The 26,747-nt window shown below is 48.1% G+C and overlaps 1 protein-coding gene across 3 annotated transcripts in view; it reads right to left on the minus strand.

The window, feature by feature from the left end:
- The window catches only part of SGSM3 (small G protein signaling modulator 3), a 41,863-nt gene that overhangs the window by 1,591 nt on the left and 13,525 nt on the right, over nucleotides 1-26,747 (minus strand). For all 3 annotated transcript variants that reach the window (XM_046013257.1, XM_046013255.1, XM_046013256.1), the window contains exons 2-19: nucleotides 8,808-8,927; nucleotides 8,028-8,113; nucleotides 7,499-7,565; nucleotides 4,929-5,137; nucleotides 4,734-4,841; nucleotides 3,957-4,100; nucleotides 3,511-3,706; nucleotides 2,986-3,131; nucleotides 2,516-2,740; nucleotides 2,077-2,131; nucleotides 1,757-1,884; nucleotides 1,489-1,644; nucleotides 1,306-1,360; nucleotides 1,067-1,116; nucleotides 779-931; nucleotides 552-622; nucleotides 391-439; nucleotides 228-313 (exon numbers count right to left, since the gene is read on the minus strand). In XM_046013257.1, the coding sequence (XP_045869213.1) occupies nucleotides 228-313; nucleotides 391-439; nucleotides 552-622; nucleotides 779-931; nucleotides 1,067-1,116; nucleotides 1,306-1,360; nucleotides 1,489-1,644; nucleotides 1,757-1,884; nucleotides 2,077-2,131; nucleotides 2,516-2,740; nucleotides 2,986-3,131; nucleotides 3,511-3,706; nucleotides 3,957-4,100; nucleotides 4,734-4,841; nucleotides 4,929-5,137; nucleotides 7,499-7,565; nucleotides 8,028-8,113; nucleotides 8,808-8,814 (1,991 nt within the window). In that variant the 5' untranslated portion in view covers nucleotides 8,815-8,927. The remainder of the gene's footprint in view (nucleotides 1-227; nucleotides 314-390; nucleotides 440-551; nucleotides 623-778; nucleotides 932-1,066; nucleotides 1,117-1,305; nucleotides 1,361-1,488; nucleotides 1,645-1,756; nucleotides 1,885-2,076; nucleotides 2,132-2,515; nucleotides 2,741-2,985; nucleotides 3,132-3,510; nucleotides 3,707-3,956; nucleotides 4,101-4,733; nucleotides 4,842-4,928; nucleotides 5,138-7,498; nucleotides 7,566-8,027; nucleotides 8,114-8,807; nucleotides 8,928-26,747) is intronic.

Consider the following 26,747-nt stretch of genomic DNA (forward strand, 5'->3'; position numbering starts at 1 on the left):
AACCTGTGCCTCGCAAAACCTGCGAGTGGCTTCCCCGGCCCACGAAACAACGGCCGGTCGAGTACTACAGAAAGGCCTTTGGGAGTCACCCTTGCTGCCTTGTCTTTCCAGGTCCTGGGCCCAGGAGGCCCAGCCCACGGGCACCCCGCTGTCCCCCAGAGCCACAGCCCAGGCTACCGCTCGTCTGACTGGCCCGTCACTGGCCCACAGCGGGCAGAGATACTCACTTGAGCCCCACGCAGATAAGGGACCTGAGCTTGACGTCCATTTGTGCGCGTGCGGCATCATGGGTCACGTTCACAGACTGCACAGCCTGAGAGGGCACAGCTGTCACTCGGGGGGCTCCAGCTGCCAGCCCAGACGGCCTGTCCCACCCACCACCCCGCTTACCCGGTAGAGCAGCTCCTCTGGGGTCAGGACTTTGCCATCTTCATCCAACCTGAGGGAGGGATTGAAGCTGCCGGCGCTGCCCTAGTATGCGTGGCCCGGGCTGTGCCCTCCCCGCACGGGGACCGCCAGGAGGCCGCGGGGTAGGGGACGGGGCCCGTTACCTGTACGTCTTACACAGCACCAGGCGTGAATACACCGAGTCAAAGTCTCTCTCTACCTCCCGGCCTGCTGCCTGGGGGTCAAGGTGAGTGTAAGGGACAACAGGGAAGGCACTGGGTCAAAGCCGCAAGGTCCAACTGAGCACATCCTGCCACCCCCGCCAGCTCTAGAGGGCCCGGGGGCTCAAGGAAAAGGATGGTGGGGGATGGGGGTCCGGCCATCGACTTACCTCCTCAATGAACAGCCATGGGTGGCAGGCGCCCCCGAGCAGGGACGGCTTCTTCAGCCCATGTTCAAACAGGGCCTTGAGAGCTGGGCAGAGGGTCCCTCGTACAAGGTCCGTGACCCCTTCTGTCACAGCATCGTCCCCTGCGATGGAGTACTGACGGGGGGGACAGGGTGTGAGAGGCGCCAGCCACCCCCTCCCCATCCCCACGGCCACTGTCACAAGACAGCACGTGCCAAGGGCAGGCAGCAGCAGCTCCCACGGGCAGCCAAGCCTTGGGCACCCTCTTACCTCTTTACTCCGTTCATCCAGGACTTCCACAAACTTGGCTGGAAACCAGCCTGTGGGAGAAGCCAGTCCCCGTGAGAAGCGGCCGGCCGGCGTCCCCACACCTCCCCTGGCATAAGCGCCTAAGGGCAGGCTTGCCCCCGAGAAAGGGCAGCTCCTGCTGAGGCCAGAGGTGGCGGGGAGGGCGGCCCGGCTTGCGGTTTCAGTGCCCAGCCTGCCCCCCCTGCACACAGAGGCCTCACCTCTCAGGCCGTTCAGTTCCCCGACCCAGCAGTGCTCGTCCTTTTGAGAGATGATCTGCACGTTGGGCCGGCGGAGGAGGAGGAAGCAAAGCTTCGGTTGCCCAGGCCCTGTGCCCGCACCCTGCACCCTCAGCTGGGGGCGGGGGACAGCCCAGGGGCTCCTGCTCCCCACGCCCCACACACCGTGATGATGTCATTCTTGCGGAAGCCCAGCTCATCGTCATCGTGTCGCTCGAAGTCCAGCAGGGCCTTGGCCCGGCGCCGGTGGCTGCGTGAGCACGCCACGTAGTTCTCGTGGTCCCGTTGGTGGCTCTCCATGCTGTAGTCCGGGCTCAGCTCCTGCCCAAGTGGCAGAAAGGCCTGCTAAGGGGGAGGTGCCTCCTTGCCAGGGCCTTGGCACCTCAGAATGAGGCTGGGGAGCCAGAGCCCCCACATTGAGGCCACAACTCACCACACTACAGTTTTTGGGGTCTGTGCACTGGAAATGGCGTGCGACGCGCAGGATGGCTTCCCGGAGGTCGGCTACCAGTTCCGTCTGCTTGATGTTCTTGGCCTTGAGCGCCTCCAGGTCGTCCTCCCCTGGAAGCCCCAGAGAACTGTGGCAGCCATGGCCCCCCGCCAGCCTCCCCTACAGCCCCGAGTAAGCTGAGGGTCCGTGCAGGGCTCTGAGGACAGATCCCCCCAGTCTACACTCCCATCCCGCCGGCTGGTCCCTGGGAGGGAAGGCGCCACTGAACCCCGCCTGGCGCCGGCCCCCGCAGCAGCTCTCACCAAAGAGCAGGGAGGTGATGCCGGACTTCCTCCGCTGGGTCCTGCGACGCACCGCCTGCAGGGCGGGAGCAGCCGGGGGTAGCCGCGTGGGGCGGCGGGCGCCCCGGCCCTGGAGGGAACGAGCAGAGCCCCTCCCGGGGCCAGGGTCGCACGCCACCTCAGCTGAAATGGCCACGGCCGGCTCCAAGCACCGGAAATGTGGTCAGCTCACAGCCAGGTGTGTCCTACGCCCACAGGGCAGGTCACAGCAGAGACGCACAGAAGGCCCGGGCAGCGGGTCCTGGCACAGCTGGGGTCTGGCCGGGCCCCCGGGGGGGCCAGGCTGGGGAGGGGGCAGCCGAGCAGGGAGGGCTGGTGGGTTCCCCGCAGCCTCTCTCAGGGCTTCCTCGGGGACCCCCACCCTGTGGGTGAGGTGGGGACTCCTCCCTCACGGGCCCACCTGCGAGAGGTTGGTGGCAGCACTGGTCCCCAGGAGCTGGCCCTGGTCTGCAATGAGGTAAGCCAGGTGCTTGCGACGCTGCGTCTCCACGGCCACATCCGTGAGGGAGCCAGCCAGCCGCATGGCCTCCCCCAGCAGCAGCTCCGCGTCCTCGATCTGTGAAGGTATGTCTGACAGTGTGTTGAAGATGGAGGCCGAGTTCTCCGACTGGATCAGCTCCTCCTCCTGGGCCAGGCAAGGGAAGGAGTTGGGGGGGGGGGGCGTCACCGCCAGATGCCAGGCCTGCAAGTGGCCCCGGTGACCTTCCCGATGACCAAGCTGACACAAGGACTTCCGGGCCCTGGGGGACCCCACCGCACCGTGGGCCTCCCAGGAGGGGCCAGTGGTCAGGCCACACGATGCTGAAGGCGGAACCCCGCGGCAGCCCCCCCAGAGGAGGAGCCCCAGGTGGGACGGGGCTCCGGCAGCACCTTGAGCCGCAGCATGCCCAGCGTGGTCTGGAACAGCACCAGGGAGCCCTCGTAGAAAAACAGGTCCCAGAGGCGCAGCAGCACCCTGACGTGCACCACGCTGGCGAAGGCCGTGAGGAACCAGTGCAGCGTGATCAGGGACAGCTCTGCGGACATAGACCAAAGCCTCTGTGGCTGGAACCAGAGACAGCCAGCATGGGACAGCCTGAAAGGGGGGGCACTCCCCAGGTCCACAAGCTGGGGAGAAAGGGGAGGGTCGCTCCCAAAAAGCAGCAAGTGGCCTTGCCTGCTCCAAGAGGAGGGGCGACGGGCTGTCGGGGAACATCAGAGAACAAGAGCACCACAAAGACTCCGTGTGCGGCTGTGTTCAGGGCTTGGCCCTTGTCAGGTGAGCTTTCTTCCTCCCAACACAGCCAGCTGCCCGGTCCCCTGCCGGCCGGGTCTGGAGGCCTCAGCCCTGCAGCATCTGAGCCACAGTCACAGGACCCCCGACTCCAAAGGAGAGGGTGGGTGCTGGCCCCTCACCAATGTCGTGCTCCTGGAGCAGCTTGTCCAAGCGGGGCAGGTACTGCACGAGGAGGTGGCGCAGGACCCGCTGGTCGGTCTGGACGCCCAGCAGAGTGGTGCTGAAGTAGGACGCAGGGAGCAGGTCCTCGGTGATGGCACACATCATCCAGAAAGCGTCCTCCTCCTCCAGGAACAGAAGGAGGCAGGCAGCCACCTGGCCAGAGCAGGAGGACAAGGGGCTTGTACCCAGGTCTCCATGTGAATTAGAAGAGGTCCCCCGCCCCCACCCCGGAGGTCCCATGGCGGACGCGCGCTCTTCTCGGATGGAACCAACGCGTGTGGCAGCCCCAGCCCGCTGTGGGGTTTCCGCCCCGAGCCCCACCGCCCATCCTGCTGCCCTGGATGGCACTGTTCACCCGCAGGGGCCTGGCAAACACCCCCTGCCCCTTCTGGGCTGTGCTCACCATGCCTGTGCCCTGGCAGTAGCCGATCTCTGGGTAGAGCCAGGCCAGGGCTCGGAGAACCCTGCGCAGGCGGGGCACCCCAATGCTGCTCACGTTGGCGAAGCAGGCGTTGCTGGGCATGGTGCGGAGCAGGTCCTTCTCAATCTGCCGGCGGCCCACCCACCCACAAAGAGCCCCCGTGAGACGCAGCTGCACGCCTGGAGGCCCACACCACCCTCCACACTGGTGACACCTGAGGCACCCGTGAGGGAAGATGGGGAGCCCCTGTGCGGAACAAACCCCAGGCAGGCTTTTCACCCAGGAATGAGGATTTCTAAAGCTCTGGGTCGGAGCTGACCTGTCTTCAGGATTCGAGCTCAGCTAGTGTGCAGCTGATGCCACCAGATTCACCAGGGGTAACTTAGGAAAAGAAAATTACAGCTCCCTGGGCCTCAAGCCAGAGCTACAGAATTTACAATCTCTGGAATGAGGCCTGGAAATCCGTATTTTAAATCTCCAGGGGATCCTCCTGCGCACCCAGGTTTGATGATCTTTTTGACGATTGTCCCTGCTACCTACGGAGGACCCAGGATGCGCAGGCATGTCCCAGACACGCGTGAGTGGAAGGGAGCCCTGTGAGGGCAGCAGCTGCCTGCTCTCCCGGACCGCCCCCCGCAAGAGACCGACAAGGGCAAGTTCCTATAACCCCAGGCAGCTCACTGCCTCCCCGCAGGCCCACACACAGTTTCTGACCAGAAAGTTCTTTCCGAGGGTGCCCTGGTGCTGGCCCAGCCTCACCTGCTTGGCAGCAATGGTCTCGTCATTGGAGCTGTTCTTCACCATCTCTCGGTAGGACAGCTCGGAACTCCGCTTCTTCTGCAGGGCCCCCGAGAGCCGCATCCACAGCTGCAGCGGGAGCCGGCATGAGCTTCCGCGGGACGTCTGCCCCCCCTTCCCCGCTGCGGGCCCTCTGCGGCTCCCTCACAGCTTCACCTGTGGCCTCATGCTGTGTGGGATGCCGGCCAGCACCAGCGAGCGAAGCTTCTCGGAGCGGGGCAGAGACACAGCGATCCTGTCCCAGGTGAGATCGCCCACGTCGTGGTTGTGGGTGAACTCCAGGTGGGCCTGCCACCGCAGCCTCTGCGGGGGGTCCTCCAACTGGGCCGCGCCCGGCAGCTTGCTGGGACTGGGGTCGGCGCCATCTGCCGGGAAAGAGCCGGGAGCCGCAGCGGTGAGCAGGGGCGGGCTGCGGCCCTTGCGTCCAGTGCCCAGATCTCACCGCTGAAATCCAGAGCCACCTTTCCGACAGCTTCCCCGGCTCCCGCGGCTCGTTCCACAGACAGACCAATGAGCTCCTGAGTTTCTGCCCCAAACCTGGCCCGCCCAGTCTCTCCCAGGTCCCCAGACCCACCTCCGTCTCCAGCGGGCTCGGGCTGAGAGCTCGGAAGCCCCTCCGGCTCCTCCTCCGCTTTCCCCCACATTCAGCCCCCGGAAAAGTCCTGTTGGCAGATTCTCACTGCTCTGACCACCTCCCACTACAGCCCCTGACTAAGCCATCAGCTCCCATGGGGTCACCGCCCAGCCTTCTCACCCTCGTTTGAACTCCCCCAAGGCGTTCAGCCGGCAGGAAGCGCTCCTGCTCAGACACAGTCGGGCGTTCCTGGCTCACCGCCGGGAGGCCTCACCAGGCTCCGCCGCCACCGCGTGCTCTCATTCCGGCCCCTCCGTCCGCCACCTGCTCTCCCCTCGCTGCCCGGGCTCCGGCTGTGCCTCGCCAAACCCATTTCCACCCCAGGGCCTGGGCATGGGTTATTCCCCTCCCCCAGCTGTGCTCACCGCCTCGCTTTTTCCCAGTGTCCGTCCAAATGTCTCCCGGGAGAGCCTTCCCTTCTACCCCCTCGCACACAACCCACCCCCCTCTTCTGCACAGTTCCCAATTCCGTCATGGCCCTTCTCCTGCCGCCGGCATGTATCTGGTCACTGCCCGGGAATTCCAGAAGACCAAGACCACTTTAAGGTTTGTTTTAGGCACGGGGGATGCAGCAGTGCAGAGCGGACAACCCAACCCGCAGGCAGTCCCCGAAGTGCTGGCACGAGCGCGCGCCAGAGCTGCTGCGCCTACCAGGCGGCCTCAGAGCGCATTAGCCTCCCACATGTCCCCGTCCTTACTGGTCCGAAAGCCACGCCCTCAGCCTCAACTTCGCCAAACTTCACCTTCAGTGAATTTACATGCAGTAAAATGCACAAATTTTAACTGTACGCTCTGGTGAGTATCAGTAAATAAATGTCTAAATGTCGTCCCCATCAAGATAGAGAATATTCCCATTATGCCAGAGAGTTCCCTGTGTTTCTCACAGGCCCAACTTTTTAACTTCCAAGTACCTGCCTGCAAACCAGAGAGTAAGGAAAACTTTCAGGATTGGAATATGCGGGGCGCCTGGGTGGCTCAGTGGGTTAAAGCCTCTGCTTTCAGCTCAGGTCATGATCCCAGGGTCCTGGGATCGAGCCCCCCATTGGGCTCTCTGCTCTGCAGAGAGCCTGCTTCCTCCTCTCTCCCTGCCTGCCTCTCTTGCCTACCTATAAGCTCTGTTTGTCAAATAAATAAATAAAATCCAAAAAAAAAAAAAAAAGAATTGGAATACGCGTGACCTGAAGAGGACCAGTTTCAGCCCATTGAAATCTTCTAGTCATAGTTGTATCCCGGTGACGGGCTGTCCTGGGTTCTGGCAGACAGCTTTCCCGACAGCCCGACAGCCCGTATGGAAACCAGCAGGTGTATTTAGAGTAGAAAACAATGGAAATGGCCTGGAGGCCCACTCAGAGAAGAGTGGTTACAAAACATTATGATCAATGCATTATAATGGCATATTATGAAGCCACAGAAAACTATGCTTTTAAAGAGGCCTTAACTGACAGAAGAAATGCTCATGGCAAATAACGTTAGAGACGGAAGCGCTGTATAAAAACGTGTAGATAACATGTTAGTTATGAGAAGTATGCATGCACCCACGCACGCACGCACATGCAGCCAAGAAAGGAACAAAGTGAAATGTCTGCAGTTATCTTTAGGTTATGGGATAATGGGTTAATTTGTTTTTTGTTTGTTTATAATTTTTTTTTTTTTTTGGACAGACAGAGATCACAAGTAGGCAGAGAGGCTGGCAGAGAGAGAGAGGAGGAAGCAGGCTCCCTGCCGAGCAGAGAGCCCGATGCGGGCCTCGATCCCAGGATCCTGGGACCATGACCTGAGCCGAAGGCAGAGGCTTTAACCCAGGTGCCCCAATGGGTTAATTTGTTTTAATCTTTATACTTTTCTGTATTTTTCAACTTCACTACAATAAAACTATTGCTATTATTATCATATGAAGATCAATAAAATTTACCTAAATTTAAAGAAATCGGAGGTTTCCATACAGTTAGAGCTGCTCTGAGGGGGATACTGTTGGGTTAGTTCAGGAGCAGATGAGACCCCCAGAGCCCAGGTCGCAGCGGCACAAGGCGGAGTCACCGGAGTCCTCCCCACGGGGAGCAGCAGGATTACACACCCAGGCGCTCCATCTTACCTTCCTTGTCCACGCGGAAACCGAACTCATCGTAGCAGAACTCTGGCTGTTCCACTGACTCTTCCTTCTAGAACCAGGATTAGGAAGAGTCAGTTGTGTGCCCACCAGTCCAGGACCACAGATTCTGGAAGGTGCCCCCCACACTGCTGCCTGCTGAAATCCCAACAGCCTTCAAGACTCGGACCAAAAGCTACCAGCCTCTGCGGTCATCAATCAGCTGCAGGGGCCACCGCCTCCTTGGACTGGCCCAGCATTTTCCTTGCTCTCCTCAGAGATCAAAGATAATAAGATCAAGGTAAGAAAGAGATTTTACGCATTTCTGTGTCTCGATAATATACTGAGCACACAGTGCCTAATACTTTTCCTCCAACCTAATGACTAATTCCCAGAGGACATGGAGCTAAGATACCATCTCTGATGGTCACTTCTGAGCCCAAGTGAACATGGTGGGGTGGCTACCCCCTACCCCCCCCCGGAAACCAAAGCAGTGGGTTCCCTTTGGCGCCACAGCCTGGGCACAGAGCTGTACCTGCGTGTACTTGGCCAAGATCTCCTGGGGCCACATGCTCGGAGTCAGGGCTGAGAAGGGGCCACTGGCAGAAGGTATGTGGTTTCCTAAAATCAAGGAGAATCAGGAATAGGAAATTGAGCAATGCAGGGCATTCAGGGGGAAAATTCAAGGTGGGACATCCCCCACTAACCCCCAACAAGGGCCTCAGCAGAAAAGGGACTGCATCATTGAAAGTGGGATGGATGGGGGAGGGGAAGAGACCTAAAAATGAGCAACCTTCTGGAAAAGAAAAAAAGGAGCATGTTAGGGGCGCCTGGGTGGCTCAGTGGATTAAGCCGCTGCCTTCGGCTCAGGTCATGATCTCAGGGTCCTGGGATCGAGCCCCACATCGGGTTCTCTGCTCCGCAGGGAGCCTGCTTCCTCCTCTCTCTCTGCCTGCCTCTCTGCCTACTTGTGATCTCTCTCTCTGTCAAATAAATAAAAAAAAAAAAAAATCTTTAAAAAAAAAAAAAAAGGAGCATGTTACAAAACATCACCAAATTTCATCTCCTTGCTGCTTCTCCCACCCAAGTGTGAGGATTTGCAGGCTGGAGGGAGGGATTCAGAGAACCTGGAGATCTGAGTCATGAAAAGTTATGGTAACCCTGATGCCCGGTAGGAGGACCTCCTCCTTTCTTACACTCTTATCCTCAAAGGTCTATCCTGATTCCATTCCACTGGATGAGCCCTCCAGGGTGAGACCCTCCCCTCTTTCTGGACAGCCTCTCACCCATTTCCAGCCCAGGGCCTGCATCCCACCTGACATTGTGTGGAGAGGTGGGGCAAGTCTTCTGGAAATCCACACTCAGAAGGCTTCCTTGCCTATTATTCGACAGCTGGAAGGTTCCTCGGGCTTCATCTGGTCCAGAAACATCTGCCCTGGTAGGAGAGCAGAGGGGAAAGTCATTATAAAGCAGCCCTTCTCCTGGGAGTCCTTTCTACCCACTACTCTGATTTTGCTGGCCAAGGGGCAGTGAGAAGGAAGTCACACTTGAAATAAACGCCTCCTATTCTGAACATTTCGTCTAGGACAGGATACATGAAACACTCTGAAGAAGCTATAAAACCGATGTTACCAGCTCCATGAGCCAAGGGGAGTGCCTGCTCCGTTCATTATTAAGGGAGAGAATTATACACACAGGCTTCCTGATGCCCTAGGCTCAGGCAAATGCTTTTTCAAAAGCAAAAGGAAAACAGCCAAACCTCCATGAATAGGTTTTCTGAGCTAGAATCTTTGAGGAACCATTTAGCAGAATACAACTTAGCTTCTGAATCAGTACCTCGACTTCAGCCCAGCACTGACATTCTCCCCATCACCAAACCATCTGCTCTACCACATTCTCCGCTAACCTTACAGCGGGGAAACCAGGAGGCTGTGATCTAATCCAGATCTCTCCTATTACCACTGAAATTCCTGCCTCTGTCCCTTTTCTGTCCTCTCAAAAATATGAGGACTCAACAATAAAAAGACAAAATGGGCGAAAGTTCCACATATACATTTCTCCAAAGATATGTAAATGGCCAATGAACAGGTAAGAAGATCATTCATCAGGAAAATGCAAACTGAAACCTCAGTGAGGTGCCATTTCACATCCGCCAGGAAGACTGTGACCAGAAAGACAGTACGTGTGAACGAGGACATGGAGAGAGCAGAACACTTACACTGCAGGTGCTGTGTGAGACGTAAAATGGAGAAGCTGCTGCTGAGAACAGTCTGGCCTTTTGTCAAAAAGAAAAACACAGAGTTCCCATCTGCCCCAGTACTTTCATTCCTGTAGTCGCTCACCCAAGAGAAATGAAAGCATGTCCAACCACCCAGAAACTTGGACATGGATGTTCACGGCAGCATTATTCATTATAATCAAAAAGGAGAAACAAGCCAATTGATGGACATACAAAAGGTTTGGACGAGACATACAGTGGAAAATTATTTAGCCATAAAAAGGAGCAAAGTACCGGGGGCACCTGGGTGGCTGATAAGCATCTGCCTTTGGCTCAGAGTCCTGGGATCAAGCCCCATATTGGGCTCCGGGCTCAGAGTGAAGCCTGCTTCTCCTCTCCCACTCCCCCTGCTTGTTTTCCCTCTTTCGCTGTGTCTCTGTCAAATAAATATTTTAAATAAATAAAATCTTTAAAAAAGAAAAAAGGAGTGAAATGCTGACACGTGTGGCTCTGCCAGTGAACCCTGAGAACATTACGTCCAGTGAAAGAGGCCACTCACGAGGGGCTGAAGACTGTATGATTCTATTGAAGTGAAATGTCCAAAAGAGGCAAATCCATGGGTAGACAGTAGGCCAGTGGCTACCAAGGGTTGGGGGAGACAGAATGACCACTAACAGGGTTTCCATTTGGGGGGAGATGAAAAATGTTCTAGAATGGGATGCTGGTGATAGTTGCATAACAGTACGAAATACGAGAACCACTGAATTGCACACTTTAAATAAAAATGGTGAATTTTATAACATGTAAATTATATCTCAATTTTAAAAAAGAAAAAAACCATCAATTTGAGGTGTCCTCTAACTTCTCATTTGTAACCTGCTCCTAGTAGATCTAGAAAGAATCTATTATTACCTGAGCTTCAACAGAAATGTAGTTTCTGGAGCAGTTTCCTCAGCCTTTTCTGAATATTAAGGCTTTTATTCCCACGTAGGGAATAAAGGCTCAGACTCCGTGAAAGAAATGAGAGGTAGCTGAAATATTTTGGGACAAGCTGCCTTCCAGGTTTGAAATTATGTTCCTCCAGATCCAGACCTAAAGAAATGTCTTCTCCTTCCATTTTTCAGGAGGCTGCTGCTGCTCTGGCCCATTGCTGCTGCAATGCCTCACCTTCTCCACACCCTCTGCCACAGAATTCTGGTAGACCAGAAGTATCAGATGACTGACAAAGAAGCAAAAAAGAAAAATCAAAGGGCTATTTGGGAAAACATCACTCTATGGACCCTTAACTTGAGCATATGTTCATAGTGGGCACGTGACAAAATCCCTGTTCTCTTTAAAGACACATTTGCAAATCTGGGGGCAAAAGGGTCATCTTGCAGCTCATAAGGGCACAGCTCAGCTCGTGACCAACCTCTATTCCTGCCTCAGACACAACACAACCATGCCACATTTGGACTAACTGCTCATCAGGGAGGCCTTGCTGCCCAAATAGGAGAGCTGCTCTGTCCTGCTTCCAGACAAGAACCACTGAGAGCCAGATGGCAGAATCCACTTCCCTAACAGGTGGGCCATCCTAAGCTTGTCTATTCTGCGTAAGGATAATACTGAAAACAGAATGTCTTCCTGGTACCTGGGTGGCTCAGTGGTTAAGTGTCCGACTCTTGATTTCAGCTCACATCATGATGTCAGGGTCATGGGACTGAGCCCTGCGTGGGGCTCCATGCTCACTGGGAAGTCTGCTTGAGGATTCACGCCCTCTGCCCCTCCCTGCCACTTGCATGCGTGCATGCACTCTCTAATAAATAAATCTTAATAAAAAGAATGTTTTCCTTCAGTTTAACAGATATGTAAGGCCAGGTTTGAATGAGAATTTCATGCTGGATGGAGCAATACCTATTTTTACATTAAAGGGAATAAACTAGAAGTTTTAAAATCCCGTCATCATTCAATCCTTATAACACATTTTGAAGTAGGTACCTCTATATTCATTATACAGAAGAAAATAAGAGAAGAGACCCACATACAGTTTTCTGAATAAACTCCAACCATGTACCGTCCTACAAAACCATGCCACCAAAAAAATAAATAAAAAATAATAAATAATAAATAAAAAACCACGCCACCTCTCCATCCTGCCTGGTGAACAGATGTCACTCAGCCACCAGCTCGATCATCACCAGCGTCCTCCTCATTGACGCCACAGAGGTGGTTTCTTCCGGAGGGACACAGAAACTGTGAAGGAGGCAGGCGTTGCTCACAGTGGAGGAAATGAGCTATCTCTGGTTGGGGAGAACTGAGGGGAACATGAAGACAATTCTCATCTTGGCTTGCCTCCCACTCATTCACTCAGCAAATGTGTACTGACTACCACCACGATCCAGGCATGGTTCTAAGGGCTGAGATGCAGTGGTGAAAATCAGAAGCCCCAGGCATTACATTAGAGAATCAGACAATAAACATAAAAATAGCTGAGTCAGGTCATGATAACTACAGTACCATAAGAAAAATAAAGAAGGTAAAACTAGAGAGTAGAGAAGAGCGCGGTTATGTATAATAAAATGGTCAGGAAAAGCCTCTGAGGATAAGGTGGCATGTGAGCAAAGTCCAAAACAGAAGGAAGGGAGGGATCAAGTCATGTGGCCATCGGAGGGAAAAGGGATCCAGGCAGCAGGAATAGTAAGCACAAGCCTTTGAGGCAGGAACATACTTGGAAGGCTGGAACAGCAGCAAGGTGGCCAGCGGGCTGGGAATGAGGAAAGCGAGAGCAAACTGGGGTGGGAGACGCAGCAGGAGTCACGAAGGACCTGACCACTGTGTGCAGACTTTGGATCTTCTTCTCAGTGAGGTGGGCATCACGGCAGGGTTCCGAGCAGAGGTGAACCTGAATATGACTTGGGTTTTAAAAGCTCTCTGGCTGCTGTGCAGAGAAAGCCGCAAACAGGAGGCTTGCCTGTGACGCTGGTGGGAATGACACTGGCTTTGCTGTGATGGCACCAGCAAAAGATGGTCGGATTCTAGATCTCTTTTAAAGAGTCTCTGCAACAATATATATTTGCCACATCTCCCGACTGCTCTGAGTCTCCAAGTTCCCAGCAGGAGCCGGATATGATAGTGCTAAGCTGGGCGGGCAGGTTTTTCCAGCCTCTGGTTGCTATGGAAACCTTCCTGAAAGCAGCCATCTGGAAGCCGAGAAAACCGGCTAAGAAGTTAGCCACGTCACCACCGGCCCTGTTGTTGTCACAAGGGTACTGAGAGGCAAACTTCTGAAAACCAGGATAAACGCAAGCAACTTTGAGGTGCTACAGAAGGAATTTTTTAAATTAAATTCACATGCTTAAAGGCATCTTTTTACTCTGCCTCCAGTATATTTCTCCCTAGTCTGCCAATCTTAAGATTTCCTGTAAGACAAATTTTGCTCACAAAGCAAAGACTGTCAGATATCACTGTAAATCTGTGTGTGTTGACAAGGGGTGCTCACTCTTGATATAGATCAAGGAGATTTTATCCTTCATCCACTCTTGACCTACTACTTTAATTTTCTTGACAATAGTGCAGGGTTGCCACAGTATTTATTCTAAATGGCTGAGATCCTAAAGACTATTTTTCTCTGAGAAAACGACAGGACACAGAAAACTATTGATAAAAACTAACTGGGAGAAAGAAGTGCAAGGCCAGGAAAGTCCCCAGAAGGGCGCCTGGGTGGCTCAGTGGGTTAAGCCACTGCCTTCGGCTCAGGTCATGATCTCAGGGTCCTGGGATCAAGTCCCGCATCGGGCTCTCTGCTCAGCGGGGCTCAAGCAGACTCTGCGCTGAGCATGGAGTCCAACGCGGAGCCTGATTTCACCACCATAAGATCACAACCAGAGCTGAAACCAAGAGTCAGACGCTCAACCAACTGTGCCACCCAGGCACACATACATATACATACATACATACGTGTGTGTGTGTGTGTATGTGTGTGTGTGTGTGTGTGTGTGTATGTATATATATATATATATATATATATATATATATATATATTTTTTTTTTTTTTTAAGTAAGCTCTAAGCACAATGTAGGGCTCAAACTCATGACCTTGAAATGAGGCATTACATACTCTATCGACTGAGCCAGCCAGGTGCTCTAAACACTAAAACTTCTAGGAGAAAACAGGAAAAAATGTTTGTGACCTTGGTTAGGCAAAGATTCCTTAGATTTCAAACTAAAAGCATGACATATACACACAAAAAAATATCAATTGAACTTTATCAAATCAAAGCCACAGATGGTAAATATTTTCAAATCACGTATCTGGTAAGGGACATGTATCCAGAATATTAGGAATTCTCAAAACTCAGTAAGAAAAAAAAAACAATTTAAAAAGGGAGGGGCAAAGATTCAAATAGAAATATTTTCAGGGGTGCTTGGCAGGCTCTGTAGGAAGAGCATGAGACTCTTGATCTCTAGGTTGTGAGTTCGAGCCCCACAATGGGTGTAGAGATTGTTTAAATGAATAGATAAAAAGAAACATTTTTCAAATTAGATATACAGATGATACGTATGCAGAAAAATACTCAACGTTATTAGTCACTAGGGAAATGCAAATTAAAACCACAATGAGATATTACCACACAAATATTAAACAGTTAAAATAAAAAACCAAACACTACCATCAACAATATCAAATGCTGATGATGATGCAGAGCAACTAGAACTCTCCTACAGTGCTGGTGGGAATGCAAAATGGCACAACAATTTTGAAAGAAAGTTTGGAAGTTTCTTATAAAGTTAAAGATAACTTACATAACCCAGCAATCCTACTCCTAGGTATATTATAAGTGAAATGAAAACTTCAGCTTACCCCAAAATCTTGTATGTGGGGTGCCTGCGTGGCTCAGTCTTAAGCATCTGCCTTCATCTCAGGTCATGAGCCCAGGGTCCTGGAATCAAGCCCCATATTGGGCTCCCTGCTCAGCGGGAAGCCTGCTTCTCCCTCTCCCATTCCCCCTGCTTGTGCTCCCTTCCTCACTGTCAAATAAATAAAATCTTTTTTAGAAAATCTGTATGTAAATGTTTACAGCAGCTTTATCCATAATTGCCAAAATCTGAAAACAACCCAATGTCCTTTAACTGGTAAATAGATACAGAACTGTGATACACTCATATAATGGATTGATCAGTAAACAAACAAAAAAAACAAAGAAACTACTACTGACACACTCAACAATACAGATGAATTTCAAATGTATTATGCTAAAGAAAAGGAGTCAGACTGAAAAAGATACATACTGCACGATTCCATCTTTAGGACACCCTGGAAAAAGCAAACTATAGAAAACAGACCGGTAGTTTCTACAGGATGGGAGGAGGAGGAAGAGTTAACTACTTAGCTCTCCAGGGTAATTTTGGGAGGTGAGAGAACTGTTCTATATGTTGACTGTTGGTAACTACATGACTGTATGTATTTGCCAGAGCTTGCAGAACTGCACACTAAAAGGAGTGAATTTTATCATATGTAAATTATAGCTCAACATAAAAGAAGAAAAACATTATGCTTAGTGAAAGAAACCAGACACAAAAGTATAAAAATCCCAGTTGTGGGGACTAAGGGAATATGTACACTATTTATTGTCTAACATTAAGTAAATTATATTATATATAATTATATGTTATATATAATTATATATAATATATTATATATAATTATATGTTATATATAATTATATATAATATATTATATATAATTATATGTTATATATAATTATATATAATATATTATATATAATTATATGTTATATATAATTATATATAATATATTATATATAATATATTATAATGCTGCATGGACACCCAGAAATGTATAAATTCTTCAGTCATTCACTCCCCAAATATTTCTCCAATACATATTATGTGCTAGGGCAACAATGACTTACAATCTAGAGGGAAAAAATCAAACAGAAAACAAATAAACAGATGGAGAAATAAATGAAAACTCCCTAGTGTGGGAGGTACTTTGAATAATACAAAAGGCTGACATGATATAAAATCCAGGGAAGGAATATTGGAAGTACCATTTGGGTTGATATCTGACGGACAGGAAACCAGCTTTGCAAAGATCTAGGAGTGGAGGAAGGAATGGACGGAAGGAATGACAAATCCAAATGCTCTGCTCTGATGTGGGCAAGACCTTGGAGAAATAGGAAGGATCCCAGTGTAACTGAAACACAATGAACAAGAGGAGCAATAAGAGGAAATGGGAGAGGTAGAGGCAGCTAGATCACCAAGGGATGGTAGGTCACGGTAAAGGATTTAGATTTTAAGGACATTGGGAATCCATCCACAAAGGGCCCTAGATGTGGCTGATGTGTGGCAAATGGCTTATAGAGAGACAAGTGTAGGCGCATGGAGACAAGTGAGGAAGGGCAAGATCCAGGAAACAAGTGATGGGAGCAGTGACAGTGGAGAGATGAAGAGAAGTGAATGGATTCAGGATAGAATTAGAAGAAGCACCAACAAGCCTTGCTACTGGATGGGATACGATGAACAAAGAAAGGGAGCAAGCAAAAGTGAGGCTTAGGTTTCAGGTCTGAATCCTGGGATTATGAGGATGCCATGTACTTATATGGAGGAGGATGGAAAAAAAAAGGTTTGAGGGAAGAAGGGATTATGAGTTGTGGGATAATGTAAATGTTTCTTAGATATCCAATTGGAGGCAAGAAGTTGGTAATTGGATATAAAAGTGTACATCTCCAGGAACCGTCAGAACTAAAGAGATTAAATTTGGGAGTCTTTCATCTATCCAACCAATTTTTTTTGAGCAACTGCCATGTGCCAGACACTGTTTCATGTTCTGGGGAGTAAACAAGTGCTAGCGTGTAAAACAAGACAGACAAAATTCTTGCTCCTGTGAACCTGCAGTTTTCTCATCTGTAAAAGGGGATGACAAATGAGAACAAGTGAATAAATACTTATCACAATACTTGGCACACAGCATGTCTTCTAAATGCCGGCTATTAATATTGGTGACAGAAAACAGACAATAAATAAATAAGTGAATAAGGTAGTTTCAGAGTAATAGTATATACTCTGAAGAAAATAACACAGAATAATAGGTTTCAGAATGACACATAGGGGCAGAAGGGCTACTTTTGATGGGTGGTCAGCGAAGGCCTGAGGAAATGCCATTTCATCTGACACCACAGAGATGGTAAGGAACCAGCTCTGCAGAGACCGAGAGGGACAGTCCAAGAAGAGGACATGGCTTGTGCAAGGGTCTTAAAGAACAACAAGAGTTTATTACACTGGGGAAATAATGGGCCAGTGCGTTGGAGGGAGAGTGATGAGGGGAACACAGCAGACAGCACTGGAGAGACAGGAAGGAACTCACCTTCAGAGAGCCTACTACCCACGGCAAAAATGCTGGCTTTTACTTTAACGGAAAGCAACTGGAGAGCTTTGAGCAGGGGCATGACATGGTCTGACTTGGGCTGCTGCGTGAAGAATGAACTACAGATGGGTTAAGGATGGAAGGTATCATAGTTGTCCAGGTGAGAGACAGTACCTCCAACCAAAGTAGTTGAGGCAGTGACAAGTTAAGTAGATTCTGGATATAATCTGGAGGAACAGAGATAGATAACAATAATAAAGAATAAAGAAAGAAATCAGTGATGACCTCTGGGTTTTGTGTAGGTCCTATTAACGAAGATGAGAGAATGCTCGGGGGAGAGCAAGTTTCAGAGTTAGGAATCAAGAGATCTGCTTTGGTCATGCTAAGTTGGGATGCCTATTAGACCTCTAAGTGGAGATGTCAAGTAGACAACTATATATATGAATATAAAGTTCACAGAAGTCAGAACTACATCCGGGAATCATTAGGACTAGATATCATGGCCAAGGAGAGAATGCAGAATAGGGAGCCTAGCACCAAATCTTGGAACATTCCAATACTTAGAAGTTAGGAAAAGAACAGGAAATAAAATTTGAGGGGTAGCCAGTGTAGTAGAAGGAACACTAGTAGTGTGCAGTGCTATAGACATCAAGAGGAGGAGGAAGAAGAGATCATCGGTGCCATGCACTACCTAGAGGGCAAGCGGTATGAAGACAGAGAATGGGTTGCTGGTTCTACAAGCTGAAGGCTTTTGGTAATCTTGACAAGAGTTTTAAATTTTACTGCTGAAGGTGAAAATCCAACTGGAGTGAGTTGTAGAGAGCAGAGAAATTGTAGAGAGAAGAGAAAAGTGGAGTCATCAGTATAAAGACAGTACATGATTTCACCCACTTAAAATACAATACCCACATGTTGGAGGAACATTACTGGGTTAGGTGGTAGGAGTATGGATGGGGCTTACTGGTCTTGATTTTTAATGTTTTCCTTTTTGAAAAAATACAGAGGTGTTGCTTAAAAATAATTTTATCACCTAAAAACTTGTCCCTGCACATTCATGGCAACATTATTTGTAACAGCCAAAAGTGGAGATAATCCAAATGTCCCTCAGGAGATGCATGGACAAACAAAATGGATATATCCATGCAATGGAATATTATTCAGCCATAAAAAGAAATGAAGTACTGACTGGTACAGACTACAACATGAAACTTGAAAACATGCTCAGTGAAATAATCCAGTCACCAGTCACAAAAGACCATGTACTGTATGATTCCATTTATATGAAATGCCCAGTATAGGTAAATCCATAGAGACAGTAAGTAGATTAGTGGTTGCAAGGGGCTGGAGGGAGGGAGTAAAGGGGAGGGACTGCTAACGGCTGTGGGTTTTCTTTTGGGGGTGATGAAAATATTCTGGAACTAGACAACAGTGATGGTTGCATGTCACAGTGAATATACTACAAACCTCTGAACTGGAAAGTTTAAAAGGGTGGACATTTAGGGCACCTGACTGGCTCAGTAGGTGAAGCATGTGACTCTCGGTCTCAGGGTCGTGAGTTCGAGGTTCCATGCTGCATGTAGAAATTACTTAAAAACTAAAATCTTTTTTTTTTAAGTGATTTTTATGGTGCATGAATCAGATCTCAATTTTAAAAATTACCGTTTTGGGGGCGCCTGGGTGGCTCAGTGGGTTAAGCCGCTGCCTTCCGCTCAGGTCATGATCCCGGGGTCCTGGGATCGAGTCCCGCATCCAGCTCTCTGCTCAGCAGGGAGCCTGCTTCCCTCTCTCTCTCTCTGCCTGCCTCTCTGCCTACTTGTGATCTCTCTCTGTCAAATAAATAAATAAAAAATTAAAAAAGCTTTTTAAAAATTACAGTTTCGTATAGTGGAACCCTGAGGACTGAGGAAGTGTCCTCCATGAGCTCCGAGGTCTACAAACAGAGCCCTGAACTCACAGAAGCTATGCAGATACTCTAAATCTTGCCTTTCTCTTCCTCCAACAGAAATACTACTTATTACCTCAAATGTCCATCTCTGCAGGGATTTAATGTTTACACAAAACCATAAAAAGCAAAACTGAAAAAAAGGCGCAAACTATTAGAAATAGCTTATCTATAACTGTGAAAAGGATGCCTTTCTCTCTCATTTGTAACTAACACTTTCCTAACATGGCTCAGCATGAATTTTACATCTTAGCAACCTGTGAAGTTAGGAACTGCCTAAGTTGCTAAAAGGTAAAGTCTGTCATCTTTCAATTTACTGTAGCAAGTTTCCCCCCAATAATCTAAGCAATCACTGGAAAAACAAGTGACAATAGTTTAAAACTCATATTTCCAAGACACCAGGTTTTTGTTGTTTTGTTTTGTTCTGAAGGCTGAACCAAATCCCCGGGGGTCTGACTTCATTTGCACTGCCTAGCTTTCTATTACATTCAAGTGTAATACACTTTCCAAAGGCAAAGCCACTGAAAGCAATTTAAAGGACAAAAGATGCTTATAAACCAGGAAACTAGAAAAGCATAGCAATTTTAAAGATAGGCTGTAAAGGAAAAATGCTATTTCCACCTCCAAAACTTTTACAGAGATATCTCCCTATACCCTGACTTTTCTCCACAGTTCAGGCACTGCAACCTGAGCTGCCGTCAGGTGGGATTAGAGTCCAAGGCTCAGGAGCACTTCTTTCCATCACCTCTGGTCATTTTGCACAAGATCATTCTTTTCCACTGAGAACACAGTAAGATACAAACACATGATAAACGGTAGCAGGATAAATCTGAGAAGGAAAATCTCTGGGGTACAGACAGTTACTGGGTTTCTCATGGGAAGGGAAATTCTGCAATCTTCTCTGAGTTTTGTACTAACGCAACATTAATGGAAATCAAAATTTAAAAAAATTCTGCCACGAGTCTGCAACCTCAACAAATCATTTTCTTCCCTTCTGTGTTTTCTTTTGGTTTTTCCATATATATATATATACACATATAATCTAACATTATAGATTTTATTTTTTTATATACAAGCACTCATGAAGCCTCCAGCTAGATACAACAATTGCTAATCTTTTTTTTTTTTAAGATTTTATTCATTTTGCTACAGAGAGAGAGAGATCATAAGTAGGCAGAGAGATAGGGGGAAGCAGGCTCCCTGCTGAGCAGAGAGCCCGATGCGGGGCTCGATCCCAGGACCCTGAGATCATGACCTGAGCCGAAGGCAGAGGCTTAACCCACTGAGCCACCAAGGTGCCCCTAACATTATAGATTTTAAAGTATTTTTCTCTACTGAACACTAAATAATCAGCATTTTCCCTGGTAATTGTGCAGTTCTTATAGTGATACAGTCTGTAACTGACTAATCTAGTCATCTGTTGATACATTTAAGAACCTAGGAGCAATATCTGCATTAAAAACAATGTTGTGAGGAACTCTCCCTTTGAAAAAAATTTAAATGAAATTAATGAATCTTTTTGGGGGGAGAAAAAAGATTTTAAAAAATCTTTATTTGGGAGAGGACCTGGATTTTTTGAAAATCTGCTTTTTCTACTTTCAAGTGTCAGCTTTATAAAAAGAAATCAAAGGATGAGATTAGGTTAATAACAGATTATTGATATTAGAGTTTACTATGGTACCATTTGTAGCAAGGTAATTAACCCAATGACCCCTACGCTTAAAATTTTACAATATTATCATTATAGTACAGTGAGGAATTACTTTTTTTTTTAAGATTTTATTTGTTTATTTGACAGAGACAGAGATCACAAGCAGGCAGAGAGGCAGACAGAGAGAGAGAGGGGAAGCAGGCTTCCGGCTGAGCGGAGAGCCGGATGCAAGGCTCAGTCCCAGGACCCTGAGACCATGACCTGAGCAGAAGGCAGAGGTTTAACCCACTGAGCCACCCAGGCGCCCCGAGGAATTACTATTTTAACGGTTGGCTCCAGGATGCTTTCCAGAGAGGGGGTTTATCTTTGCTTTGGAAAATATTTTGATAAGCTCCTTAAAGGTGGAAGGTAAAACCTTAAAGGCATAGAAGAAAGAAGTGATCTATTTGCCTAGCAAAAGAAATGAATAAAAATTTGGAGGCAGGGGAGAAGAGAACTAGAAGTGGCCCAGAGCACAAAAAGGAAGGGAAGAGAAGTCCAAAACCAAGGTGAGGAGCTGCATCCTTTGGAACAAAGTGACCCATGAGACATTAACATTCAGTATGCCTGTGGGTGGAGGTCTGGAGGGTGAGGGGACAGAATGCCTCTCTTCAGGAAAGGACAATCCAAAACCCAACTGAAGTTGTGTTGTTGCAGGGTAAAATCCCTTTGCCATCTCCTGTTTTCAGTAAAGCCTGCCCTACTAGTAAGAGCCTTGAAGGTGGTTTGGGGGAAAACCAAATAAAAGGTCTAAAAGTAGGGATAATAATTCCTACAGTACAGAGATGTTATGAGAACTAAATGAATTACATTTGAAAAATCTGGGGGGAGGGTGCTGGAATTTTCACATAATGTGGGCTTATAAGGGCTTGCATCCTTTTTATTAAAATTTCAAGATAAGGGATTTCAGCTGATTATATTACGCAAAAGTTTTATGTATCTCGGGCGCCTGGGTGGCTCAGTGGGTTAAGCCGCTGCCTTCGGCTCAGGTCATGATCTCAGGGTCCTGGGATCGAGTCCCGCATCGGGCTCTCTGCTCAGCAGGGAGCCTGCTTCCCTCTCTCTCTCTCTCTCTCTCTCTGCCTGCCTCTCTGCCTACTTGTGATCTCTCTGTCAAATAAATAAATAAAATCTTTAAAAAAAAAAAAGTTTTATGTATCTCATTTCCTTAGATTTGTATATAAAATAACTACTTCTTGAAAATACAAGCTACATTTCAACAATATTGTGGAGTTTATGGCTCCTGAACTTTACAATATTTTCCCTTTCCCTTAAATAATCTCAACCCGGGGTTCTCAAACTGTGTAGTGTATCATAATCATCATCTGGAGAATTTTTTTAAACCCCAAAAGTTGACTTTTTCCTCTTTTTTTAAAAAGATTTTTGGGTCGCCTGGGTGGCTCAGATGGTTGAACATCTGCCTTCAGCTCAGGTCATGATCTCCAAGTCCTAGGATGGAGCCCCACGTCAAGTTCCGTGCTCAGCAGGGAGTCTGCTTCTCCTTCTGCCTCTCCCCAGACTCCGCTTGTGCTCCTTCTGTCTCTCTCCCTTTCAAATGAATAATAAAATCTCTTAAAAAAATAAAATTAAAAAAAATATTTTACTTTTTAAAGATTTTATTTATTCATTTGAAAGAGAGAGAACATATAAGCAGGGGGAGAGGCAGAGGGAGAGGAAGAAGCAGACTTCCCTCTGAGCTGGGAGCCCAATGTGGGGCTCAATCCTAGAACCTGGATAGAACACATCTATCCATAACATATTTATCTTAATAATAGCTATCATTCTGACCTGAGCTGAAGGCAGATGCTTAACCATCTGAACCACCCAGGCACCCTAAGATTTTATTTTAATTTTTTACGATTTTATTTTTGACAGAGAGAGACATAGCGAGAGAGGGAACACAAGCAGGGGGAGTGGGAGAGAAAGAACAGATTTCCTGTGGAGCAGGGAGCCCGATGCAGGGCTCAATCCCAGGACTATAGAATCATGACCTGAGCCAAACGCAGACACTTAACAACTGAGTCACTCAGCGACCCGAGATTTTATTTTTAAGCAATCTCTATACCCAACGTGGGGCTTGTACTTACAACCCCAAGATCAAGAATTGCATGCTCTACTGATTGAGCCAGACAGGCACCCCCTAAAAAGCTGAATTTTTTAATCTGAAGGTCTGAGTAGAATGAGACTGTTCATTTCTTACAAGTTCCCAGGTGATGTTGATGCTATGGTCCAGGGAACACACTTTGGGAACCACTGGGGTAAACCACCCTTTGACCATTCTTTCAAATTCAAGTTCAGATGTGACCTCGTGGAACACCATCCCTTTCCAACTTCATGCCCCCTACCTCCCTTCTCTGATAAAACTAATCACTGTACATGCTCCTACTGTTTATTTCATACTATACTGTAATTTGCATATGAATATATCTGCCCTATTTCTGGTACCTAGCCTAGAGCTTGACCCATGGCAGGTGTTGACTGTATGAGGAGGGCATACCATACTCCTGAAGATCCCCATGTACAACATGCTCCTTTGTGAGTTTCTGTGCCAGGCTCCTTCCGGTTGAAAGGCCCTCCACTTGACCTGACTTCTCATTCTCCAGGTTCAGCCCAGGCATTTCCTCCTGGAGGAAGCCTTCTCTGACACACCCCCTTACCTTAGGTTTGTGTCAGGTGCCCTATTCCTGTCTATAACATATCATAAAACATATTAATAAAATATTTATAACACATCTATCCATAACATATTTATCTTAATAATAGCTATCATTCTCTGCAGGCTTTCCAAATGCCAGGAACTCTAATAAGCAGAGTTGGATTAAAATCTTTAGAGGTGCTGGAGCACCTGGGTGGCTCAGTCATTAAGTGTCTGCCTTCAGCTCGGGTCATGATCCCAGGGTCCTGGGATCCAGCCCCACATCAGGCTCCCTACCGGTCTCCCTATTTGTGCTTTCTCTCTTTGTCAAATAAATAAAATCTTTGGGGAAAAAAATCATCTCTAGAGGTCCTTTTGTCAAGCCATTCCCACTTCTGGTAATTTATCCTACGCTTCAGAAGACACTCCTTACAGCACTGTTTGTGATGGCAAAATATTAGAAAACCTCAATATCCACTGGTAGGGAACTTATAAAAGTTACACAACATCTCTATAATAGAACAGTGTATAACTGTCAAAAAACAATGGGTCAGTTATTAATGTGCTGATACGGAATGATCTCTAAGATATACTGCTAAGTAAAAAAAACAAGGAGAAAAACAGCGAGAACAGTAAACATCTGCACAAAGAAGGGGAAGTTTTCACATAAAATTTAGAAGGCTGCAAGTGAGAGTAACTGGGTGGCAAAGAGACTTTTTACCTAATACACTTCTGTACCTTTTAAATTCTGAAGTATTTGAATGCATTACCTACCCAAACAAAGTCAAGCATGAAAAAAAATGTAAAGACCTTTGGAAAGCCATACGATAACAAGATTAGGTGTTCCCCTTATTTAATCACTATAAAAATAAAAATGAGGAAGTCCAACAACATTTAGATTTTTTTCCAAGATGACTTTTGCTATTTTCCTATGAAATGTCTAATACCGACTTCTTTCCACTTCTTCATTGTATTTTTGTCCCTGCTTATTAGTACCCTCAGCACATGGCCGGTCTACTAAAGGCCAGTCCGCAGCAGATGTTCATTACATCCAGCAACAACACTAGTTCTTACCATACAAGTATGCAAGGGACATGACCCTTCGGTTCTCCTCCTGCCTTGCTGGCTGCTCCACCTGAGTCTCTTTTCCTAGTTCCTCCCCTGCTGGTTCTTAAAATGCCTTAATGTTCGGTCCTGGCTCCTCCTCCAGCTCCCTGCACTCTCACTGACTCTCATGGCTTCAATTTATATCTACAGGCAAATGATCCAATTTCTATCTCCACAACCTATTTCTCTCCAAACTTCAGGCTGACACATCCAACTGCCGGCTGGGCCGCTCCTCCATTTCCTGGAAACACCATGCTCGCAAATCAAGTCACTGTGAATCCTGTCCTCCTCCAATGGTCCCTATCTCAGCAGACTGGCATCACAACCTATCTACCCCCTTCTCCAGCCAGAACTGGGCCTCATGGTTAACGGATTCTCCATCTTCCCACCTCCATCAACTCGAGGGACTTTCCGGATGTTTTTTCAAACTTCCCCTTCTCTCCAACTGTTGCTATCTCCCAGTTGAGGCTGTCATCGTTTGGTTTTTAACAAGTCTTTCAACTGAGATCTCTGCCTCCAGCCGTGCCCCCTGCACCCCACATCCCATCTATTCTCTATTCTGCAGCCAGAGAAATCCTTTTAAAAATGCAACTGGTGGGGCGCCTAGATGGCTCAGTTGGTTGAGCATCAGGCTCAAGTGGAGATCTCAGGGTCCTGGGATCGACCCCTGCCTGGGGCTCTACTCTCAGCAGAATCTCAGTGGAGATTCTTTCTCCCTCTCCCTCTACCCCTCCCTCTGCTTGCATGCTCTTGTTCTCTCCCCATCTGTATAACAAATAAATCTTTATTTTTTATTTTTTTTTAAAGATTTTATTTATTTGACAGAGAGATCACAAGTAGGCAGAGAGGCAGGCAGAGAGAGGGGGGAAGCAGGCTCCCTGCTAAGCAGAGAGCCCGATGGGGGCTCGATCCCAGGACTCTGAGATCATGACCTGAGCTGAAGGCAGAGGCTTAACCCACTGAGCCACCCAGGTGCCCCAACAAATAAAGCTTTAATTTATTATTAATAATAAATAAATAAATTAAATAAATCATTTCCTTCCTTTTAAAACCTTTTTTCTGGGGCACCTGGGTAGTGCACTTGGTTAAGCAACCAACCCTTGGTTTTGGCTCAGGTCCTGATCTCAGAGTCATGAGACTGAGCCATACGATGGGCTCAGTGCTCCGCACAGATTCTGCTTGAGACTCTCTCCATCTCACTCTGGTCCCCTGAAAAATAAATAAATCTTTTAAAAACAAATAAATAAAACATTTTTTCTTCCTCCTGACTTCAGGAAGAAGTCCAAGTTTGTTAGTTTGGTGTACAAGACCCTCATAACCTAGTAGTCCCCGCTCACCATTCCAGCCTCATTTCTCAACACCTGCCTCTCACTCGCCCTCAGCACATGCTCTGTGCTCCAGCCAGAACAAGCTTCTCTCAGACCTTGGAACCTTCTGCTTTCTCTCCAAACATGCTGCTAAATGAAACAAGTACTTGGCAGTATGTAAAGAAAAGTCCTGAAACTTGGGCCCCACCAAACACCATGATAAGGCAGCTGGTGGTGCTAATCTTTTAAATTGGCTCCCTGCTCCAGTCAACCAATCATTCTTGTTGAAAACATGTGTATTATTCACTTCACCCTCGGGGCGCCTGGGTGGCTCAGTCAGGTAAGCCTCTGACGTTATTTCAGCTCAGGTCATGATCTCAAGGGCGGTGAGATGGAGCCCTGTGTAAGGCTCTGTGCCTAGCAGGGAGTCGGCTTGGGATTTTCTCTCTGCCCCTCCCCCGACCTGTCACGTGGCACTCGCGCTCTCTCCCTCTCTCAAATAAATGTATCTTTAGAATTCACCTCAGGGCGCCTGGGTGGCTCAGTGGGTTAAGCCGCTGCCTTCAGCTCAGGTCATGATCTCAGGGTCCTGGGATCGAGTCCCACATTGGGCTCTCTGCTCAGCAGGGGGCCTGCTTCCCTCTTTCACTCTCTCTCTCTGCCTGCCTCTCTGCCTACTTGTGATCTCTGTCAAGTAAATAAATAAAATATTTAAATAAATAAATAAAATTCACTTCAGCCTTTATCTCCCTTAGTGCCAAAGACATCTGAAGTGAAAATCCACTATATCATCTACACTCCTCAACTGCTTTCCTCCAAACTGCCATCAGCAGATGCGTGGTGGCTCCAGTAATCAGTTCTCCACTCCTGGGCCCACAGGCTTACAGCTGGGACTGCTTTCCCATCCCTGAGTCAATATTTCCTTTGTGACCGGAGAGAGAGGTGCTCCTTCAGGCAACAGGTGTGACTGTGCAAGGCCAAGGACAGACT

Source organism: Meles meles, chromosome 7 (genome assembly GCF_922984935.1).
Source record: "Meles meles chromosome 7, mMelMel3.1 paternal haplotype, whole genome shotgun sequence".
NCBI classification, from domain to species: Eukaryota; Metazoa; Chordata; class Mammalia; order Carnivora; family Mustelidae; genus Meles; species Meles meles.